Below are 21766 nucleotides of genomic sequence, written 5' to 3'. Positions count from 1 at the left end.
AATAGAATATAATTTATTTGTGCTAAAAACATGAATTTACACACGTCATAGAAAAGAAAACATTATAATTAATATCAACTCTAAAATACAATTTCATAATTAATATAATCTAATAATATAATATACGTTAAGTTAGGAATTGTTAAACTATACCACTATAAGTCATCAAAATTATTATTTAGAAACTCCTCTAATGAATGAAAGCCCTTCCCAATTAGATATGCTTTTAAATGTTTCAAAAAAATTTAGGATACATAAATTATTTCTAAGTTTTTTTTTTGGTGAAGCATTTAAAAGTTTTTTGCAAACATAATTAGTGCCATCTCTAGATTTTGTTAGACATAAATTTTTAAATAAAATATCATGACGTCTTGTGCTGTAATTAATAATTATCAATTTCAACCATAATTATAATTATACTTGAAATTGACTTTTGGACACAAATTGACATTCATAGTAATAAATCGCAAGCAACGGTATATGTAGAGAGAGGGTAATGCAAGAATGTTCAATGAAGTAAGACTTTCTGCAATCGTCCTTGGTTCCCAAATTGTCAATGATTCTAATTGCTCTTCTTTGTAATTTAAATAAACTTATTAAAGAAGATGAATGATCCCAGACTAAGATAGAATAATCGAGATAGCTATGAATTAATGCATAATAAACGTTGCGCAGATATTTTAGGGAAAGCTCATTAGCTCTCATGCAGAAGAACAAACGTGTTTTTTTGCTATTTTGTCAGACAAGTAATTACCATGTTGATTCCAGTTAAGTTCTTTATCAATACTTATAGACACCTAAATAAGTATTTTGTAAATTCAGCAAAACTGTTAGTGTAATTACAAGTTCGTAACGTAAAGAGCATTGACACATTTTTTTCTCTATTTAGATGTAACCTGTTCGCAGTAAACCACTCTTCAGCCTTACTTATACATTTTTTATTTCGTCTTGAAACAATATCGAGAGTAGTTCCTGTACACCAATGCAAGTATCGTCAGCATAAAGCGTTACATCAGCTTCGGGTATACAATTTGGAAGATCATTAATGAGCAATAAGAATAATATAGGCCTCTTAATAGATCCTTGGGGAACTCCGGACTTAATACAAGAAAAGTCTGATAAGATACTACTATTCAAGGTTACTTGTTAAGTTCTATTTTTTAAACAATATGAGATTTATGCTGGCCGGATGGAAGTTATAGAAATCCATTTTTCGTAGTAGAATATTATGTGATAAACAATCGAATCCTTTGCTAAGATCTAAGAAGTGATTTACATTGAATTCTTTGTGCTCACAGCTCTGAATAATACTATGCGTTAATGAATTTATAGCAGAAGCTGTAGAGAATCCTTTACGAAATCCAAATTGAAAAGACGTCAATAAATTGTAGTTATTTAGATGATGTATCATTTGTGTTAACAACAATTTTTCACTAATCTTTGACAAGATCGGAAGTACGGATATGAATTTATAGTTACTGGCATAATCCACGTTGCTTTTTTGTATACAGGAACTACCTTGGCTGTTTTAAGGCAATCTGGGAACTCGAAGACACTTTCTTTAATACTTACATATGTTATAAAGTTTGGTAAATGGCCATATTAAAATATTTTTACATATTTAATAACTAGGAACTGTGAATCCATAAATATTTTAAGAGTTCTTATTTTGTAAGCTGTCAAAGGCATCCCGCACTTGCTCATATGAGACTTGTTTAAATTGAAAGATACTGGTTACTGGTATATTTTCCATTAATCTAATCGGGTCCAGTGTTGAGGAAGGCAAAGACGAAATAATGTTTTCTGCAATATTTGTAAAAAAGACATTAAATTCATTAGATGTTAACAATGAAATTTGTTTAGATTGTTTTTTGGGTTTTTTATAATTTATCAATTCCCACATCGCTTTAACATTGTTTTTATGATCTCTAATATATTTATCTATCATTAGCCTGTTTTTTAGCCTGCTTAATCGCTAAATTATATTTACATCTAAATTCTGATAGCATTGATTCAGAGTTCCACGTAATTTGTAGGTTCCATTAAGAAAGTTTAAAGTTTCTCTCCATTTTCGAAGGTCATTAGAAAACCAATTATTACGCCAGACTTTGTATTTGTTATTAATCAAAATAGTTTTCTCAGGAAAAGCAATATAATAACTATGTAAAATATTATTTAAATTTATTATTAATATCAATCTACAAAGTCTCAAATTACTGCATTTATTAAATTAAGCAAATAGAGTTTCCCAGAATCTCTCAAAGGTCTAGTGACTTTAAATTTACATTCATTAGTCTTGGCGATCTTTGAAAAACGGACAATAATACCTCTAAGATCAGAAAATGGAGTGTCAAATGGACGTATTCCAAGATTTTCACATGATATACCTATTAGAAAAAAATTTATCAATACGAACATTTTTTGTTGTTGTAAACTGCACTAGAGCCTCAAAACCATAACTAAGCAAAAGATTTGAAAACATTTGTGCTTTTGTATTATCATTATCAAGGTTAAAGTGAAGAATAAAGTCTCCGCCCAGTAGAACACTTTTTTGTTTATACTGAGTTACATTTAATAACTTAATTATTTTGTCAATTAAAGATATCATAATCACCGTTTGGTTTTAACTTTTTCATTTAAAACATTTAGTTTACTTTGAACAAGACGTTTTATTAAGAACATGTTTCACATGTTAATTTCTCGTAGAAAAATAAGGATTTTGCAATTAAGCTCCGCCTGCTTGCTCACGACGTACAAAAAAATATGAGTCACAACTGAGACAGGGCGGGTGGGCGGGGCTTATGATTTGACCTTTTTTTTTGCTTCCCTATGTACATATTCTTCACAACTAAAACTGAAAACACAGTTTTCTATAAATTTACCATTTTAAACAAGTTTTCAGTTTCTTGTCGTGAATAGAAAACTACGTGCATATAAGAAAAAAAACAAGCAAAATACAAACCCCGCCCACCCGTTTTAACGTTTTTCAAATGCGAATTACAGTAATTCTCGTTGATCCAAGCTCAAAACAACAAAACAATCGTTTTCAAAACTCTTGGTGGTTGCGTACGAAAATCGTGTTTTTGTGCTAGGAAGCGAAGACTGTGAAAATGGTTTATTCTATGGAACAAGAAAAGATACTTCTTTCATCGTTATGTCTTGTTATCGCAATGAGACTTCGGAAGCAAAGAATGGCTATATCCTGTAACCGCTTGTAAGCAAGAATATCTGGCCAAATACCCTAATTCAATAATTAAAAAAACATCGTTAGAGGCTCACATTAGAGATGTAATCAACAGATTCGTTAGAATTGGCAGTGTCGACAAAGATAAATCTCGATAAATATTATTGAAGTTAAAAAGAGAGTGAACATGTCTATTGAACAAAATGATGAATATTTGCAATATTTACTGTTTAGCCGCAATAAATTTGTTTCTTTTTATTGTAATGAATTAGTTTTATTTTTTTAAAAGATATGAAGCATTTAGGCAACCAGTTATACAGATGCGTGTGGTCTTTGTCATGCGTCCTTGGGCACTTGGTATTTAGAGTTAAGCCTGCGAGGCGGCACGTTTACATGACCTACTGCAACCATATAATCGTTTATAGAAACCCTGTGTAATTCACATAGTCCTACAATTTTTATCATGGGGTTGCCTAAACCAGATTTTCGAATTAAGTACTCTTCACCTAACTTTTGTTTACTGATATCTTGAAGTTTCGTTATATCTTCTTTTTTGTTGCAACCAATGATTATTATTGATTACATTTCCGTTTCTCAGATGTCTAACATGGTTGATACTTGTGTCATCAACCACTGGATCAATATTTTGCTGTGTCGATTGTAGAGTAGCTTTACTATTTTGGATATTTTTTGGTTTTATTAAATAATATTAATATTACGACGTTCTGTTTTTTACCATATCGCTGTATTTTGTTGTAGAAATTGGGATTTCCTTTTTAGCTTGAAATTCATTGAGTTTATTGTCTACAGTTTTATTGATTTCGTTTCTAAATTTATTAAAATTATCAAGAAGCTCTTTTTTTAAAATATTCGATTACGCTTTTTGTATTGTCGATAGTATCAGTATCGGAATGCTTACCTTCCACCTGCTGATTAAGCCACATTTTCATGTGGCTCAGTTCCTCTTTTAACGATGATAATTCCATTTTTAAAGCTTCATTTTCAGTTTGCAACTTATATATGATTAGCTGATGGGATTCCGAGCCTTTTCCATCTGTGGGAGATACACTATCGTCCACTTGTTGATGAGTATTATTATGTTTGAAGCACACCATTACATTTGCAGACAGTAGTGTACTTTGCACTTATGCATATTATAATAGCGTTTGTAACTTTGGAATTACACCTTTTACACATTTTATCCACATTTGTTGGCAGAGCGATTTCTGGTGCGACTTCGTTGCACGACATACTTCCACATATACTCAATAATCAATATAACAACCAATAAATGTTCGTCTTACTTTAAATTCTAAACTCTGCCAACTCATACATTTTTGTTCACATTTAGATAACAAAATGGTCCGCTACTATATGTTCATAATTTTTGCTATTTTTTTGGATACCTTATAATTTATATTCTTTTTGTTGTACAAGAGTTAGCTTATTTAAAAAGTGTTTGCCAGCATTCTGTTTTTTTGTTTTTAAATTTACTTTTATGGTTTATTTTTAGCAGTTTTTCAAGGCATATTCATGCGCAAAATGCAGTATAGGAAATATCGATAGTTAAATTTAAAAAAAAACCATAGTACTACTAGGAAAAATATTTCAGTCAAAACGTAAAATGGGTTGCTTATGCAGAAATATTTAGGCGTGAACAGATAAAATGTACACCCTGTATACAGATATGTACGTCATCACATTGTTGGTCGGGATGGTTAGACAACGTTTGATTAGCGTTTTACCGTCTACAGGACATTGATAATATATACCTATTATGTAAAATTTGACAACGATCGATCCGGTAGTTTCGAGATTGTCTGTTCAACAAAAATTCACACGGACGGCGGACAGATAGGCAGACAGACAGATAGTCGGAAACGAAAGAGCCAATATAATTTCCGAACGCTGACGGAGGCGAACGAGTCGACAATCACACACATGATGCGGGATTTCGGTGAATTTAGCGAATATTGTGTACTGCTCATATTTTACATTTGTAAAAAATTATTCAAAATGAACTCGGTGCAGAAAGAATTAAAAAAGGGTGTGTTTAATTTTCAAGATCGTGTGCACGTCAAAGTATTGGGTCCACCACGTCCTAATAGGTATGAAAATTTTGGTTGAAAATGTAGTAAAAGGCAAAACGGTTTGCCGTAGATTTAATGAAAGTATGTATGTACAAAGATTCGGAATGGCTCTGTGGTTGGTACAAAAGCAATGCCTTTTATTGTTTTGTATATTTATTAGTGGGATCAGCTGATTGCGACAAAGCTTGGGTGGAAACTTGAAGTAACAGATTTAAAACATTTAGGAGGAAAAATTAAAAAACGCAGTATAAGTCAGAAACATTTGTTTCTTTCACTAAAATTTGCCACGTTAGGTCGGATAGATATAAGAAATCAATTAAATAGCGCTTATCGACTTGGCATTCAAAAACATAATGAAAAGGTAAAGCAAAATAAAAATTAATCGATTGCACTAAATTTTGTGGGTCATTCGAGCTGGCTTTGCGAGGTCATAACGAATCAAAGAATAGTTCAAATTCAGGCATTTTTAGAGGGTTGGCTAATTTAATGTCAGAAATTGACGTTGCTTTAAAATCCCACATTCTAAAAATACAGTGTTTAGTGGATTATCAAAATCAATTGAGAATAAGCTATTAGTCTCGATACTGGCAATAGGTTAAAATTTGATTCAACAAAAAATTGGTACTTGCCGTTATATTGCAATTCAAGCTAAAGAAAAAACCAATAATGCTAACATTACTCAACTGGTTTTCATTGTGCGCTTTCTGAAAAATGCCAAAGTGCACGAACGTTTCATGGATTTTATAGTGCCTTCTGGTCATAACTCAGATGAGTTAAGTTCAGTAATTTTTGCCGAGCTGGAAAGCTTGGTATCCCCAAAATATCCGAAAACCTAATTGCTCAAAGCTATGATGGGGCTTCAGTCACAAGCGGCCACAATAGTGGAGTTCAAGCGAAAATAAAAAATGTCCATCCAGATGCGAACTATATTCGTTGCTATGCTCACCAGCTAAATTTTATATTAATAATAATGATAATAATAATAAACTTTATTGCCCAACAGAGGTACTCCAATTACAGGACAACATAAATTATTAGGAATGAACAATAGCGTAATTAAAGCTATTAAACTAAAACTAAAACTAAAAATATATAATATATTATAATACATAGTATTACATACAGAATGAAAAATGAAAAACAGTAGTGAAATGCTCTAGTTAAATACAATTAGCAAGGTGCGACATTCTGCTAACAGGGGAGTTCCTGAGAACGTTGGTCCTTGGCCTAGGTACAAAAAAGCTTACGGAAAAACGGGAACCCATTCTTGGCACTAAAAAGAAGACTTCGCCTAACAGGTCTTGACAATCAATAGAATTGGAAAGAAGTTTGAAAAAAAATTTCACTGCTTGTTGATTACGTCCTTTTGTCAGTGATGTAAAGGAATGTTTTTCTAACAAAAGTGTGTAATCCGTGCCTCTTCCAGGATAAACTCCATTAGTCTTAAATGATATGTATTTAAGAAGAGTTTTCTGAATCCTTTCCAACTGAAGTTCGTAACAGTGATATAGTGGAGACCAGACTACGCAAGTATACTCTATTTTGCTTAGAACCAATGCATAATACAAACTTTATATCACGTTACTGTCATGAAATGTTTTAGAGGTTCTCATAATAAAACCAAGTAATTTGTTGGCTGATCTGCAAATCATATCAATGTGACTGGTAAATGTAAGCTTTTTGTCAAAGATTACACCAAGGTCTTTTATCATCTCTTTACGTTCTATCTGATAGTGGTTAAGTACATAATGTGTGTTAATTAGGTGGATTTTTCTTGTGTATGACACAAAGCAGCATTTGTCATAATTAAGAGGAAGTTTGTTCTGGATACACCAGTTAAACAGTATGTTAACGTTCTCCTGTAGCAATAACATGTCTTCATCATGGACAATTGAATGAAAGAGCTTAAGATCATCTGCATATGCTAAAGTCTTACACGTAAATGAAATAATCAAGTCATTAATAAATATGTTGAAAAGAAGGGGTCCTAGGTTTGATCCTTGAGGGACTCCAGATTTTGATACAAATTCGTAAGATGTGAAGCCATTAAAGTGAACATAATTTAAACGGTTTGAGAGATAGGATGTCATTAATCTTAAAAGCTGCGGGCATAGTCCAAATGCACTTAGTTTTGATAGAAGTATATCATGATCGATTTTGTCGAACGCTTTTGAGAAGTCCACATAGATGACGTCTATCTGAGTATTTCTATCAATAGATTTACAGATGTCTTGAGTTATACATGACAAATTGGTGACTGTAGATCTAGAAGACATAAACCCATGTTGAAAAGGAGAGATGTAAGATCTAATTTTGTTATAAATAACTTCATATAGAATTTGTTCATAAACTTTACTAAAGATGGATAATATCGCAATTGGCCTGTAGTTCTTTACATCCGACCTATTGCCGCTTTTTAAAACTGGTACGATACAAGCTCTCTTCCATATTTCAGGAAATGTTGACGTTTGTAGAGATAGATTTATAATTTTTGACAACGGACGCGCAAATACATATCTACAGTCTTTTATAAGAAAAGATGGCAACATATCATCACCACAGGTTTCCTTGTTTGCGAGTCTACGTAAAAAGTTGAAAACATCTTCTTCAGAAACACGACTCAATATAACCGGAGGTAAATACGAGTGAACATCTACTGGTTTATAGGAAGACGAGCTTGCAAAGATTTTTGAGAATTCCGAAGCGAATAAATTTACAATTTGTTGAGGATCATCATATGAATCATTATTATGTTTCATAACTCCAGGAATTCTAGTGTCCTTATTTTTAAGACGAATAAACCGCCAAAAGTCCTTTGGTTGACTTAGTAATGAGTTCTCAGATCGTAACGTGAAGGCTTGATATGCTTGTGCAATCTGCGTTTTGATTAGTCCTCGCAGTCTATTGAATTCTAATAAATAGCTTTCATTTTTGGTGCGCTTCCATTTATTTCTGTGTCTTTCCTTTATTTTGATGTTTGCTTTTATGTCAGGAGTATACCAAATGGGATATTTGGAAGTGTAACATTTTACTTTTGGTACAAACTTATCAATACTTTTATAAATATTGTCATAAAATAGACTAAGTGCCTCATTAACGTCTGTTGCAGAATCCAAAAATGACCAATTTAAGTTTATGAAGTCATCATACAAATTTATAAAATTTGCTCGTTTAAAATTGTATTTAATATTGTCAGCGGATGGAAAGGATTGCACAGTTTCAACATCAATTAGTGTTGTATTTATAGATAGCGCTGGATGATGCCGATCTTCTTGGACCCATGGAAATGCTTCTCGATCAACATTAATTATAGATTTTATATTGGTTAAAATAAGATCTAACGTTTTACCATTGCTGTTTAGAACATTATTGTGTTGGTTGAGACCCATAAGAGAACAAAAGTTAATAAAACAACGAGTTTTTGAACATGTAGCTCTGGAAGCAGTGTCAGTTGTTAACTCAGGTAAATTAAAGTCACCGACCATAATAAATGATTTGTCTAGTAATATTGGCACTAAAGCGTCAATGAAGGAACACATATCTGCAGATGAAACGTCTGGAGGAATATAAACACTTACAAGGTAGATGGTATTTGTTTTTATAGTGCCTTTACAAATGACAATATCAACTAAGGGTGCGATATCATTAATATGAGAAGTATTTACACATTCAAAGAAATATTTGTTTAAATAAGCGATCAGTACACCCCCACCAGTGGAGCGACCAACTGATTCAGAGCGTCTATCACAACGCATGATACTGTAAGATTGTGGAAACAGTTCATTATTAGTGATAGAATCACATAGCCAGGTTTCAGATATTATTACAAAATCATAAGCCGAGTCAGAACTATTAACATAAAAGTTATGACTTTTGGAGCGAAGGCCCCGAACATTTTGATAATATATATTTATGTCTTGATGAGATGGAGTACAGTTGGGCATTTTTAGTTTACCGAGTTGGTTTTAACAATTGTAGGAACTCCACGTACGTATTTTATTGATATATCAGTTTCCCCTTTACTTATTCTGGATTCCAATTCTTGTTTCATCTCTTTGTACAATTCAGTCTGCATCTGAGTACGGTCACTTGAAAATCGAATATGCTTGTAGTTATCCATTTCACGCAACTTGGAGGTATTTTTTAATAAAGTTATTACATCATCAGAACTTGGTAGATTAACTTTAATAGGTCTGCATAGCGGAATATTGGCGTCATATTTTCCACATCTTACAGGTTTAATATCATTATGAGTTATTTGAAGGCTGGTAAAAACTTGAGTGAGTAAATCGACATCCTTAATCTCTTGTTCTTTTTTCGAGATCTTAATACCTTCCATTACACCATAAATCATAATATTGTTCTTCCTTTTTTCGCGCTCTTGAAATTCAGCGACTGTTCTTTCGATGTTAAGCAGATTAGATAATTTGGAGGGGGTAACCGTTTCCTTAAATTTCACAATTTCATCTTGTAAAGAAACAATCACAGATTTCAAACTGATAATATCATTTCCTAAATCCCTACACTTAGTGCATGACCAGGAAAGCCCTTCGTTGGAATGAAGTTTCCTAGCTTCCACGGTTGAAAGGCCTACACAATCTATATTAAATGGTTTTTTGCATACACAACATCTGACTAATCTGTGCGATTCAGACGTTTTGTTGCAACAGGCACATTTATTAGACATTCTGGATTAAAAGGACGGTAGGAGTAGGAGAGCCTCTTCACACCTGCGGAGCCTTTCGCGGTGACTAAAGACAGAAATGGGCAAGGCCACGGAGAGGATGACAAGATAGCAAGAGTGAAGGAAGAGACTTACTAATATCCAAGACAAAGCCGTTATTTTAAATAGATTGATAAGGCGAATTGAAAAAAAAACGGAAAAAACTATCACTCCAGTAGTGTAAAACTCCACACCAACACTTCAATCCATGGTTATTACGATCTGGAGCGCAATAAGTCTATTGTAGAACACACTGCGTTTACTTACAGATTTTCCTTATAGGATGTTGTTAATATAATCAATTAATTATTAAACAAACCACTGTAAAATGCACACCTTCAGAGAGCGATCACTCACACGATGAATGATTATATATTAAAAAGGATTGCACTTTAAAATAAGCACTTAAGCAGGTTAAAGTATTTTTTGCCAATATTGAAGGTTTTTGCTCTCTTTTTTTCGTTCGCCAAAGCGTACTCAAATTTTAAACAACATCGTCAAAAAAAAGACTACCAAGTGGGTCAAACACCCGATGGAATTTTAGTTCTCGAGTGGGTTCTACTGTTTTTAAATATAACAAAAATATTTATTGGAATGTTTAAACTATGTCATTGAAAATGAAGATGTTAAAGCCACTCTTAGAAAACTCACAGGGTTGATGAATTATTTGAAGGACCCAGATTTTAATTTTTGGTTATATTTTTTTAACAAAATTCTTCCAAATTCCGATATTCTTTATATTAATTCAGAACGACAGCTATATAGTGTAAAGATTCAGGAATATATGTCTGCTTTTAAAAATTCAATTCAGAAGATTAGCGATGAAAGTAATTACGACTATTATAATGTTAATGACAATGATGATGTAGAAACACCAACAAAACGACTACGAGATGCTGATAACAATATACAAATGGCAAAAGAGGTGTGCGATGTTATCATTTCTAATATAACTGATAGATTTTCATTCACTGATTGTTTAGAAGCATCTTTGTTATTTGATGTAACGTATTTTCAAGATTATTCGGTTACATTTCCTGAAAAATAATTTCAGCAGTAAAAAATGGAATCTGTATTACTAAAACAAGTATTAAAGACCATCTACAGAAGAGAAGATTTTGGTTAAGCTAATGGAGCGCTTCACTTACTCCATTTTTTTTAAACAAGCTCACAAATGTCTTTCAAGAAACCGTTAAGCTGCTGGAAATAATTTGTACAATTCCCATGACCACAGTTAAAAGTGAGTGTTGTTTTTCAACTCTAAAAAGAATGAAAGAATTAAATCTATTACGGGGCATACTATGGCCTAGGATAAGCTATGTGCTTTGGCAATGTGTTCAGTCGAAAAAGATTTGATTCAGAATACCAAAAATTTTAACGAATTAGTTATGAATGATTTTGTATCTTAAAAAAATATACGAAGGGATTTTGTTTGCAAAAGTAACTAAAAACTTACAGCAAGTTATTTAGGTATTGCTTTCATCATTACCAACCCAAGCTTGTTGTTTTTTTGAATTTTTATAATAGCTATTTAGTTTACCCTTTTTATATTTTGTGTTGTTTTGAAAAAAATGTTTTTTTTATTTATTTATTTTTTTTCATTGGCAGTAGGGCTGTTATGGCGAGACCGCCGTACGGTAGTACCTCAAGGTGATGTGGAAACCTACTGTATTCAGTATTTAAAGTAAAACAAAAAATATGGGTTCTGCACATGTATACATACTTATTATCAAAAATTGTATTCTCTAAATGCCCCCTATTCAAGGAGCCAAAAGCCACCACTGGAAATAAATCAAACTTTCTACCGTTTAATTTGTTTGGTTTAAAGTGATAAAACGTGAAGTATTTCACCACAATGATTACCACGGAACATAGGAAACCGCTGCCGGAGTAAGTGCGATTTCTCGTTGTCATTACACGGAAAAAGATAGTGGTAATTTTTTCCTGTCCATGTCTGTTTAAATGAACGAGGGCACACTTTTATCTCAAAACGGCAGTCCCATCTTTTAGCAACGAAACACTGCCTGTACTTACACAAAACGTTGAGGGTGATATGACGTGTGTCAGGTTGGCCGACACCGTTATCAGCAGAACATTGATATTGGCCCGCGGAATGGCGGTCGGCGTGCTGAATTACGAGGGATAAACCAGAAACCGAACGCTCTCCGCTTGGCAAAACATTGTTCTTTCTGGTCCAGGCAACTGTTGGCACTGGATTGCCAGACGCTCGGCATTCCATCTTCACTGTGGCACCCTGGAGGACCTCCAATGGACCACTGTGAGACACGTAATGGATTCGAGGAGGCACTGTAAGAAGGATATAAATTTCATGAGCCGCTGAAAAAATATCTCGGGGATGTTTTATTTGCTTCAGTATTTCACAGAATAAATACTATCCCTTAACTTAATAAAAGAGTAGACTGATAGAAATTAATAATAAAATAACTTCGACTTTATTCATCGCGTGAACATTTATTAAACACACAATTGAATTGCCGTAACTCTATATTGTTTTGCAATTAGACTTGCATTTTCGAAGTTTATATCACGAGAGACATGAAACAAGAATTAGTCTAACTGATTCTTTACTATACCATATACGTTTATGTATAAAGATTTTTTCTGCAAATTAGGTATGTTAATTATTCTTTGTTGAGAGCGAGCATTAACAAAATATACACATCTAAACATCTTTTTCAAAAAAGTCAGGTAAGAGGAACGTGTTTCGGAACTTACATCCCGTTAAAAAATGTCCTAATTAAGTGTCCTAATCAATTTCTAAGTTATCAAATAGTTCCAAATTTATACCAAGAAATGGCGTTTGACATCATTCTAAGCGGTAATACTTACTTACAGTGTGTAATCTTAGGTTTATCATTTTCACAATATTTTACATACTTATAAATAACCGGTTGTTGTAAACTTCTCTAAAATGTAAATCTTTTGATCAAATACAAAATTCGTCTAAAGTTATTTAGACAGAACTTCCCTTGCCCGTGAAATAACTTATTCAAACAATTTTCAAACTGAATCTTGCAAATTTCATATTTTTATAATAACCCCTAAAATTAAAATAAAGATATGTATCGACTGTTAAAGTAAAGAAGTATGCAATGCTTATGCTTCGAGTCAGTATTACATTGCAAAATTTTGTAATGACGTCATCAACATTTTAGCAAGAACACGTGTATGAATTTAAATAAGTGCAGTGTAATACTAATAATAACAGTACTGTACATACACCAATTTTGAAAAATGGGTTAAACCTTTCTTGATTTGATCAGTGGATGGTCTCATTCATTATTATTTTATAATCATTAATAAGTAATTCTAAATGAATATATTAATAAACCGTAAGTATAAGTCATATTATTTTTCGTATTTTAGATATGAATGAACGCTTTTGGAAAATTTGAGAATAGAAGACTGTTGTTATTAGTAAAAAATAAAAAACAGAAAATAAAAGTAAAATAAAACAGTTTATTGCCATACGTTGTACAAGGATTATGTACAAATTGTTTTGGCTCGTATAACAGGAAAAAAATGTGTACATATATGTAACACTACAAGAATTGCAATAAAGAAACTACACAAAGTACAAAATATACAGAAAATTTACAAACACATTAAACATAGGTGAAAGATCATGATACGAACAGAACTCAACAAATTCATCACAACTATAAAAACTGTGAGATAACAAAATATCCTTAATTACAGCCTTAAATTTACAAAGTTTAAATGACTGATTTGTTCAGGTAAAGCATTATTTAATAGTTTAATACAATTCTAGCTATCTAATCGACAGTAGGGAATGATAAATTGACTGCAATTTCGGGTATTGTAATGATGAGAGTCAGCATTTTTTTGGAAAATCTTTAGCTTACCGTGACCATACAATAAAATATTAAGGATGTAGATGCAGGGCAGAGGCAGAATATTTAACTGTTGAAATTTTGATTTGCAGTGAACTTTTTGATCACTAATGTCGAGCATAGATCGCACTGCTCTTTTCTGGATACAAAAAATGCGAATGACATGACTTCAGCTTCCGTATAATATTATTCCATAACTAATAACCAGAGTTAGGTATGGCCGAAGTGATGGGGAATCAATCAGACAAATGTATTAAAACCGACGGCGCGACGTCAGGCGATAAATTTGACTGGTCGACTGTGCAGTCTCAATCTTAGTGGCGTTTGGTGCATTTCAGGCTTTAGATCACAAAAATTGTGATATTGAACAGTCATTTTTAATTTTAAAGCATTTTAACATCTAGGAGAAATCGTATAACTGAGAAAACTAGTAATTGTAGGCCACGACTGCAATAGCGCTAGCTATCGGACGGCAATGAACATCATTTCCGCGATGCCGAAGTTTGCTAATAACACTAGAGAAGTTCGATTGATAAAATGTGATGGTAGCGCTTAGTATGCAATATAAAGGAAGTTTTCTTAGTTGAACTACTAACGAATTTAATTTTTACTTCCCGAGCGTAAGCAAAGGAAGTATTGTAATCGAGTCCGTCGGCCGACTCTCTACTTTTACGTTTTCTCGATCTTTCATGACCCCTAGAAGACGAAGAAATAGGTCTCCCATTTCCGTCTGTCTGTCCGTCTGTCCGTCTGTCCGTCCGTCTGTCCGTCTGTCCGTCTGTCCGTCCGTCTGTCCGTCTGTCCGTCTGTTGTCCCGGATTTTTATTAGACAGATAATCTCCGAAAGTACTCGACCGATTGTTGTGAAATTTTGTACTTATATTAAGAATATCATGTAGATGGTAAAACGCTAACCAAAATTTGTCTAATCATCTCCACCACTAAAGCGATGACGTCACTTCAAAATTGTACATAGTAAATGGGTTTTCAATTGTATAAAATAACATAGTCCTACACATGTAGTTTACAACTCTGAATCGACTTTTCACCCGAAACGTCCAGATTTTTGGCAAAAAAATCAAAATTATAAAACAACATTTTGAAATTTAATTTTTAATCTGCTAACCAGAATGCTTTGAAATGTTGCAGATGCTTTAAGGCTATAAAGAGCATCATAAATCTTTAGTCAAAAAATATTTGCTTATCCCCTCCAAAAACTTGATGACGTCAGCTCAAAAGTTTGTGGAATAAATCATATCTAAAATGTACAAAATATGATGAGTCTGTACTTGTGATCTATCACTCCATTCATATTTTTTGGATTTGCATATACAGGGTGACTCAAAAAAATTAATGAATGCGTAAATATATTTTATTGATTTAATCAGGAACTACAAAACCGAATGCTCTGAAATCTTGCAGATGTTTTAAGGTCATAAAGAGCATAATAAATGTTTAGTCAAAATATATTTGCTTATCCCCTCCAAAAACTTGATGACGTCAGCTCGAAAGTTTGCCGAATAAATCATATCTAAAATGTACAAAATATGATGAGCCTGTACTTGTCATTTATCACTCCATTCATATTTTTTGGATTTGCATATACAGAGTGACTCAAAAAAATTAATGAATGCGTAAATATATTTTATTGATTTAATCAGGAACTACAAAACGGAATGCTCTGACATCTTGCAGATGTTTTAAGGTTATAAAGAGCATAATAAATGTTTAGTCAAAATATATTTGCTTATCCCCTCCAAAAACTTGATGACGTCAGCTCGAAAATTTGCCGAATAAATCGTATCTAAAATGTACAAAATATGATGAGTCTGTACTTGTGATTTATCATTCCATTCATATTTTTGGATTTGCATATGCAGGGTGACTCAAAAAAATTAATGAAGGCGTGAATTTATTTTATCGATTTAATCAGGAATTACAAAACCGAATGCTTTGAAATCTTGGGAATATTCTAAAGTTATTATAAGCATGGTAAACTTTTGTTCAAAATGTATTTGCATTTGTTTTATGCGTTCACTTGGTTCCGCGAATGTGAAATAGACATGTTTATAATCAACCAATTGTGAATTTCACCGTCAAGAATTAAAATAAAACCCAATGTTTTATATAATAAGCGGAAGTCGAAGCAATAAAAGCGATGGTCGTTTTGTTTACAGTTTCTCTGTTTGACTCTCAAGTATGCTGTTACGCCTGTCATCTTAAATTAAGAATGTTTATACATACACGATTTTCAGCTGCCTGGGATACGTATACGTGAGTAAATTGTTTCGTTATTTTATTGATTATTACAAATCAATATTCAAAACGACCCAATTCATTTTCCCGAAAATTTGAGAATATAATAATTTTATTCTTAGTATTACACTACATCTATCCCAAACTGATATACGTGTCCTTGCAAAAATGTTGATGACGTCATCGCAATTTTTTTTTAAATTCCCACTACAAAAATGTAATGAGAAAAAACACAATAGGCATGCAGTCGTCAAGTTTCCGACAGCGAGGGAAGTACTGTCTAAACTCTTTAGACCAATTTTTTTTAAAGAAAGTCGATGTGGGCACACCAGTTTAGTTTGCTGTCAAGCATGAAACCAAGATATCTAACTGAGTTTAGGGGATCTAATAACTCATCTTTAAGAGAACATGTTTTGCTTTGATTTATGGTGAATTTGTTAACCTCACACCATTCTATAGCACATTCAACAGACTCTGTTTTTACTTCCCGAGCGTAAGCAAAGGAAGTATTGTAATCGAGTCCGTCGGTCGACTCTCTACTTTTACGTTTTCTCGATCTTTCATGACCCCTAGAAGACGAAGAAATAGGTCTCCCATTTCCGTCTGTCTGTCCGTCTGTCCGTCTGTCCGTCTGTCCGTCTGTCCGTCCGTCTGTCCGTCCGTCTGCCGTCCCGGATTTTTATTAGACAGATAATCTCCGAAAGTACTCGACCGATTGTTGTGAAATTTTGTACTTATATTAAGAATATCATGTAGATGGTAAAACGCTAACCAAAATTCGTCTAATCATCCCCACCACTAATGCGATGACGTCACTTCAAAATTGTACATAGTAAATGGGTTTTCAATTGTATAAAATAACATACTCCTACACATGTAGTTTACAACTCTGAATCGACTTTTCACCCGAAACGTCCAGATTTTTGGAAAAAAAATCAAAATTATAAAACAACATTTTGAAATTTAATTTTTAATCTGCTAACCAGAATGCTTTGAAATGTTGCAGATGTTTTAAGGCTATAAAGAGCATAATAAATTTTTAGTCAAAAAATATTTGCTTATCCCCTCCAAAAACTTGATGACGTCAGCTCAAAAGTTTGTGGAATAAATCATATTTAAAATGTACAAAATATGATGAGTTTGTACTTGTGATCTATCACTCCATTCATATTTTTTGGATTTGCATATACAGGGTGACTCAAAAAAATTAATGAATGCGTAAATTTATTTTACTGATTTACTCAGAAACTACAAAACCGAATGCTTTGAAATCTTGCAGATGTTTTAAGGTCATAAAGAGCATAATAAATGTTTAGTCAAAATATATTTGGTTATCTTCTACAAAAAACTGATGACGTCAGCTCAAAAGTTTGCCGAATAAATCGTATCTAAATTGTACAAAATATGATGAGTCTGTACTTGTGATTTATCATTCCATTCATATTTTTGGATTTGCATATGCAGGGTGACTCAAAAAAATTAATGAAGGCGTGAATTTATTTTATCGATTTAATCAGGAATTACAAAACCGAATGCTTTGAAATCTTGGGAATATTTTAAAGTTATTATAAGCATGGTAAACTTTTGTTCAAAATGTATTTGTTCATCCCTCCTAAAAAAATTGATGACGTCACCCTTAAATTTTGCTGAATAAATCCTATCTAAAATGCAAAAAATATGATGAGTTTGTACTTGTGATATATCATTCCATTCATATTTTTTAGATTTTCTTAAGAGGTGGTTCAAAAAAAGGCGCCGTATACCTGAGTAAATTGTTTCGTTATTTTATTGATTATAAGAAATCAATATTCAAAACGACCCAATTCATTTTCCCGAAAATTTGGGAATACAATAATTTTATTCTAAACACAATAGGCATGCAGTCGTCAAGTTTCCGACAGCGAGGGAAGTACTGTCTAAACTCTTTAGACCAATTTTTTCTTTTTGTAATTAACTCAAGAGCATTTGCTTTGCTTATGTTGTCATTATATCATCTGCAAACAAAGTGGTATGTGGCTCTTTAATGTTGACAGGAAGATCACTAATGTAAATTAGGAAGAAAGTAGAGCTAAGGGTTCAGGCCTCTGGGACTCCGATGTCAACTTTTGAAATACTCGATGTCTTATTTTGTTTAACCACTACTTGCAATCTGTTGACTAGATAAGATCCAAAAAAATCATTCAATTTACCTCTCACATCGTAATATTCATATTTGGCCAACAAAACATCATGATTTAGAATGTCAAAAACTTTTGTTAGGTCTAACAGTGAAAAATACGTGACATTAGGTTTGAAAGCTGTTTAAAATGTTGTCGACCATATTTAAAGTTGTTAGTATAGTGGATATGTTTTCCCTGAAACCGTCCTGCTCAGGTGCAAATAATTTGTTTGACTCAAAAAAATGTACCTACCGATCTTTTATGATTAGTTCAAAAAATGTTGATAGTATAGACAAATTTGCAATAGGACGAAAATTATTCAGGTTTTTTATATCATCCTTTTTGAATAGTGGGATAACTTTACTAAATTTTAAACAACTAGGAAAGATAACATCATCAATGCACTTATTAATTAGGAACGATAATGGCTTTGCTAATAGAGAAGCTATAGGCTTTACAGCCTTTACATTTACATCATAAATATCAAAACTATTAGACGACTTTAAATGTAGAATGCATTTAAAAATTTCCTTTTCGTCTGTGAATAAGAAAAACATGTAATTATGGTGTAATTTAAGGTTTTTCAATAAATCACAGTGAAGTGTCAAAGCAAGATGCAAGAGATCGTGATGCATTTAGAATGTGTTGATTGAAGTCGTCAGCAGTGAAACCGTGATTTATTTTTCTATCACAGGAATGCAACTCATCTTTAATAATTCTCCAAACGGCCTTATCTTTGTTGGGACTATTTAATAGAAAGTTGGGTAATTGTTCGACGTTTTACATAAACACAAGTACTGGGACTAGCAACTAATATTTTCAAATTTTAAGATTATTTCTAGGTGGTCACCGAATTTTTGATTGATAAGGGTGGTATGGTAGTTACCTTTCAGATCTGTGGCAATGTTGCCATGACAAGCACTAGTACATATATCTATTGATTTTAAGGAAGTCAATATTAAAGTCACCGACTAAAATGACTCGAGAATTATATTGCTTACATATGTACTCTAAAAATTCAATTAATTTGTTCAGAAAATGTTCAATGTGCCCGAAGTTCGAACGATAGATACAAATACATATGATGTTCAGGTCAACGTGTAAGGCTGCAGCAGTTTCACATGTAGACTCAACACAGAAACGCTTGGGATCCATTTTCTTGTAAATCCCCAAAAACTTTAAATTTTTAAATTTTTTGGGGATTAACGCGATTTTCTGTTAATTTAGGGATCGCTCGCAACTCAATAGAACATCTATCATTTTCATATGCTTTCTGAATATGTGACCATTTTGCAGTCAATTTTTTATTACCATGATTCCAAATTAAATTGTATTTTAGCAGATTATTTCGAACACCTTTTAAGAGGTGAGGGGGATCGTAAATACGAATAACTTTCTGGTTTTCGATGATAAAATATTTTATGTTCCTTCCAAAATAAGAATTTTCTCTAACTGTATTTTGCATTAAATAATTAATAGCAGCTTGATTATTGGTACCCTGATCACTAATAGTTGAAATGATGTGCAGTCCTGCTTTTTGGCAGCTAATTATCACATTTTTTATAAGCCGTACTAAATCTATTGTTGTGGCAGCACCGTTTGAAAATGTACACATAATATGTTGTTTCCACTTACGTGTAATTCCTTTAACTAGAAAAACTAACGCTCGATCGGCAATCTTTCCAGTTTTAATATCACCAAAATCTTCAAATCCTTCGAACTCTCTCGTATTCGTCTTAACTGATATACCTATGTGGTTCAATCGTAACTTCATCAAACATTAATACGCATTGTTTTTATTTTTGCGCTAAAAATTTTACTTTTGCCTTTAAATTGTCGAAAAGAGCTTCGTTGATTCTAACCTTGATTGGTATCCTATTTAAAAGGGATATACTCGTAATTGTTCTTCTTGACGGCAGCGGAAAAATTTTTGAAAACAATTTATACGCTCGACTGCTTTGTTTATGAAGAATTAATCCCATTATCTTGTCATCCAAAGTGAATCGTCGACCTTTTGTTGCGACTCCAGCCAACCTAATTTGGGATTTCACAAAATTTGCTAGAGTATTATTCAAAGGCTGTGTAACTCGTTCGATTAGCTCATCTTTGTCGAGTTTGGCTCTTTTTTACTTCCCGAGCGTAAGCAAAGGAAGTATTGTAATCGAGTCCGTCTGCCGACTCTCTACTTTTACGTTTTCTCGATCTTTCATGACCCCTAGAAGATGAAGAAATAGGTCTCCCATTTCCGTCTGTCTGTTTGTCTGTCCGTCTGTCCGTCTGTCCGTCTGTCCGTCTGTCTGCCGTCCCGGATTTTTATTAGACAGATAATCTCCGAAAGTACTGGTCCGATTGTTGTAAAATTTTGTACTTATATTAGGCATATTATGTATATGGTAAAACGCTAACCAAAATTTGAGTAATCATCCCCACCACTAATGCGATGACGTCACTTCAAAATTATACATAGTAAATGGGTTTTAAATTGTATAAAATAACATAGTCCTACACATGTAGTTTACGACTCCGAATTGAGTTTTTACCCAAAACGTCCAGATTTTCGGAAAAAAATTCAAAATTAAAAAACAACATTTTGCAATTTAATTTTTAATCTGCTAACCCGAATGCTTTGAAATGTTGCAGATGTTTTAAGGCTATAAAGAGCATCATAAATCTTGAGTCAAAATATATTTGGTTATCCGCTCCAAAAACTTGATCACGTCAGCTCAAAAGTTTGCTGAATAAATCCGATCTAAAATGTATAAAATATGATGAGTCTGTACATATGATCTATCACTCCATTCATATTTTTTGGATTAGCATTTACAGGGTGACTCAAAAAAATTAATGAATGCGCAAAATTTATTTTACTGATTTACACAGGAACTACAAGAAACCGAATGCTGTGAAATCTTGAAGATGTTTTAAAATTATCATAAGCATGGTAAATTTTTGATCAACATGTATTTGGTCGTCCCCCCAAAAAAATTTATGACGTCGCCACAAAATTTTGCTAAATAAATCCTATCTAAAATGTACAAAATATGGTGAGTCTCTTCTTGTGATTTATCATTCCATTCAAATTTTTTCGATTTGCATATACAGAGTGACTCAAAAAAATTAATGAATGCGTGAATTTATTTTATTGAGTTAATCAGAAACTACAAAACCGAATGCTTTGAAATCTTGCAGATGTTTTAAGGTTATAAAAAAAATAGTTAATTTTTAGTCAAAATATATTTGCTTATCCCCTCCAAAAAATTGATGACGTCAGCTCGAAAATTTGCCGAATAAATCCTATCTAAACTGTACAAAATATGATGAGTCTGTACTTGTGATTTCTCACTCGATTCATATTTCTTGGATTTCCATATACAGGGTGACTCAAAAAAATTAATGAATGCGTAAATTTATTTTATTGATTTACTCAGGAATTACAAAACCGAATGCTTTGAAATCTTGAAGATGTTTTAAAGTTATCA

General features: G+C 32.7%; 1 protein-coding gene across 2 annotated transcripts in view; it reads right to left on the bottom strand.

Moving 5' to 3' along the window:
- The window catches only part of LOC135132175 (protein amalgam-like), a 165827-nt gene that overhangs the window by 29642 nt on the left and 114419 nt on the right, over positions 1 to 21766 (bottom strand). For both annotated transcript variants that reach the window (XM_064060161.1, XM_064060162.1), the window contains one exon: positions 12032 to 12304. In XM_064060161.1, the coding sequence (XP_063916231.1) occupies positions 12032 to 12304 (273 nt within the window). The remainder of the gene's footprint in view (positions 1 to 12031; positions 12305 to 21766) is intronic.

This window comes from Zophobas morio, unplaced genomic scaffold (assembly GCF_036711695.1).
Source record: "Zophobas morio isolate AGI-343-1 ecotype UQ-CSIRO unplaced genomic scaffold, CSIRO_AGI_Zmor_V1 ptg000021l, whole genome shotgun sequence".
NCBI classification, from domain to species: Eukaryota; Metazoa; Arthropoda; class Insecta; order Coleoptera; family Tenebrionidae; genus Zophobas; species Zophobas morio.
This window is presented reverse-complemented; position numbering and strand designations above follow the sequence as displayed.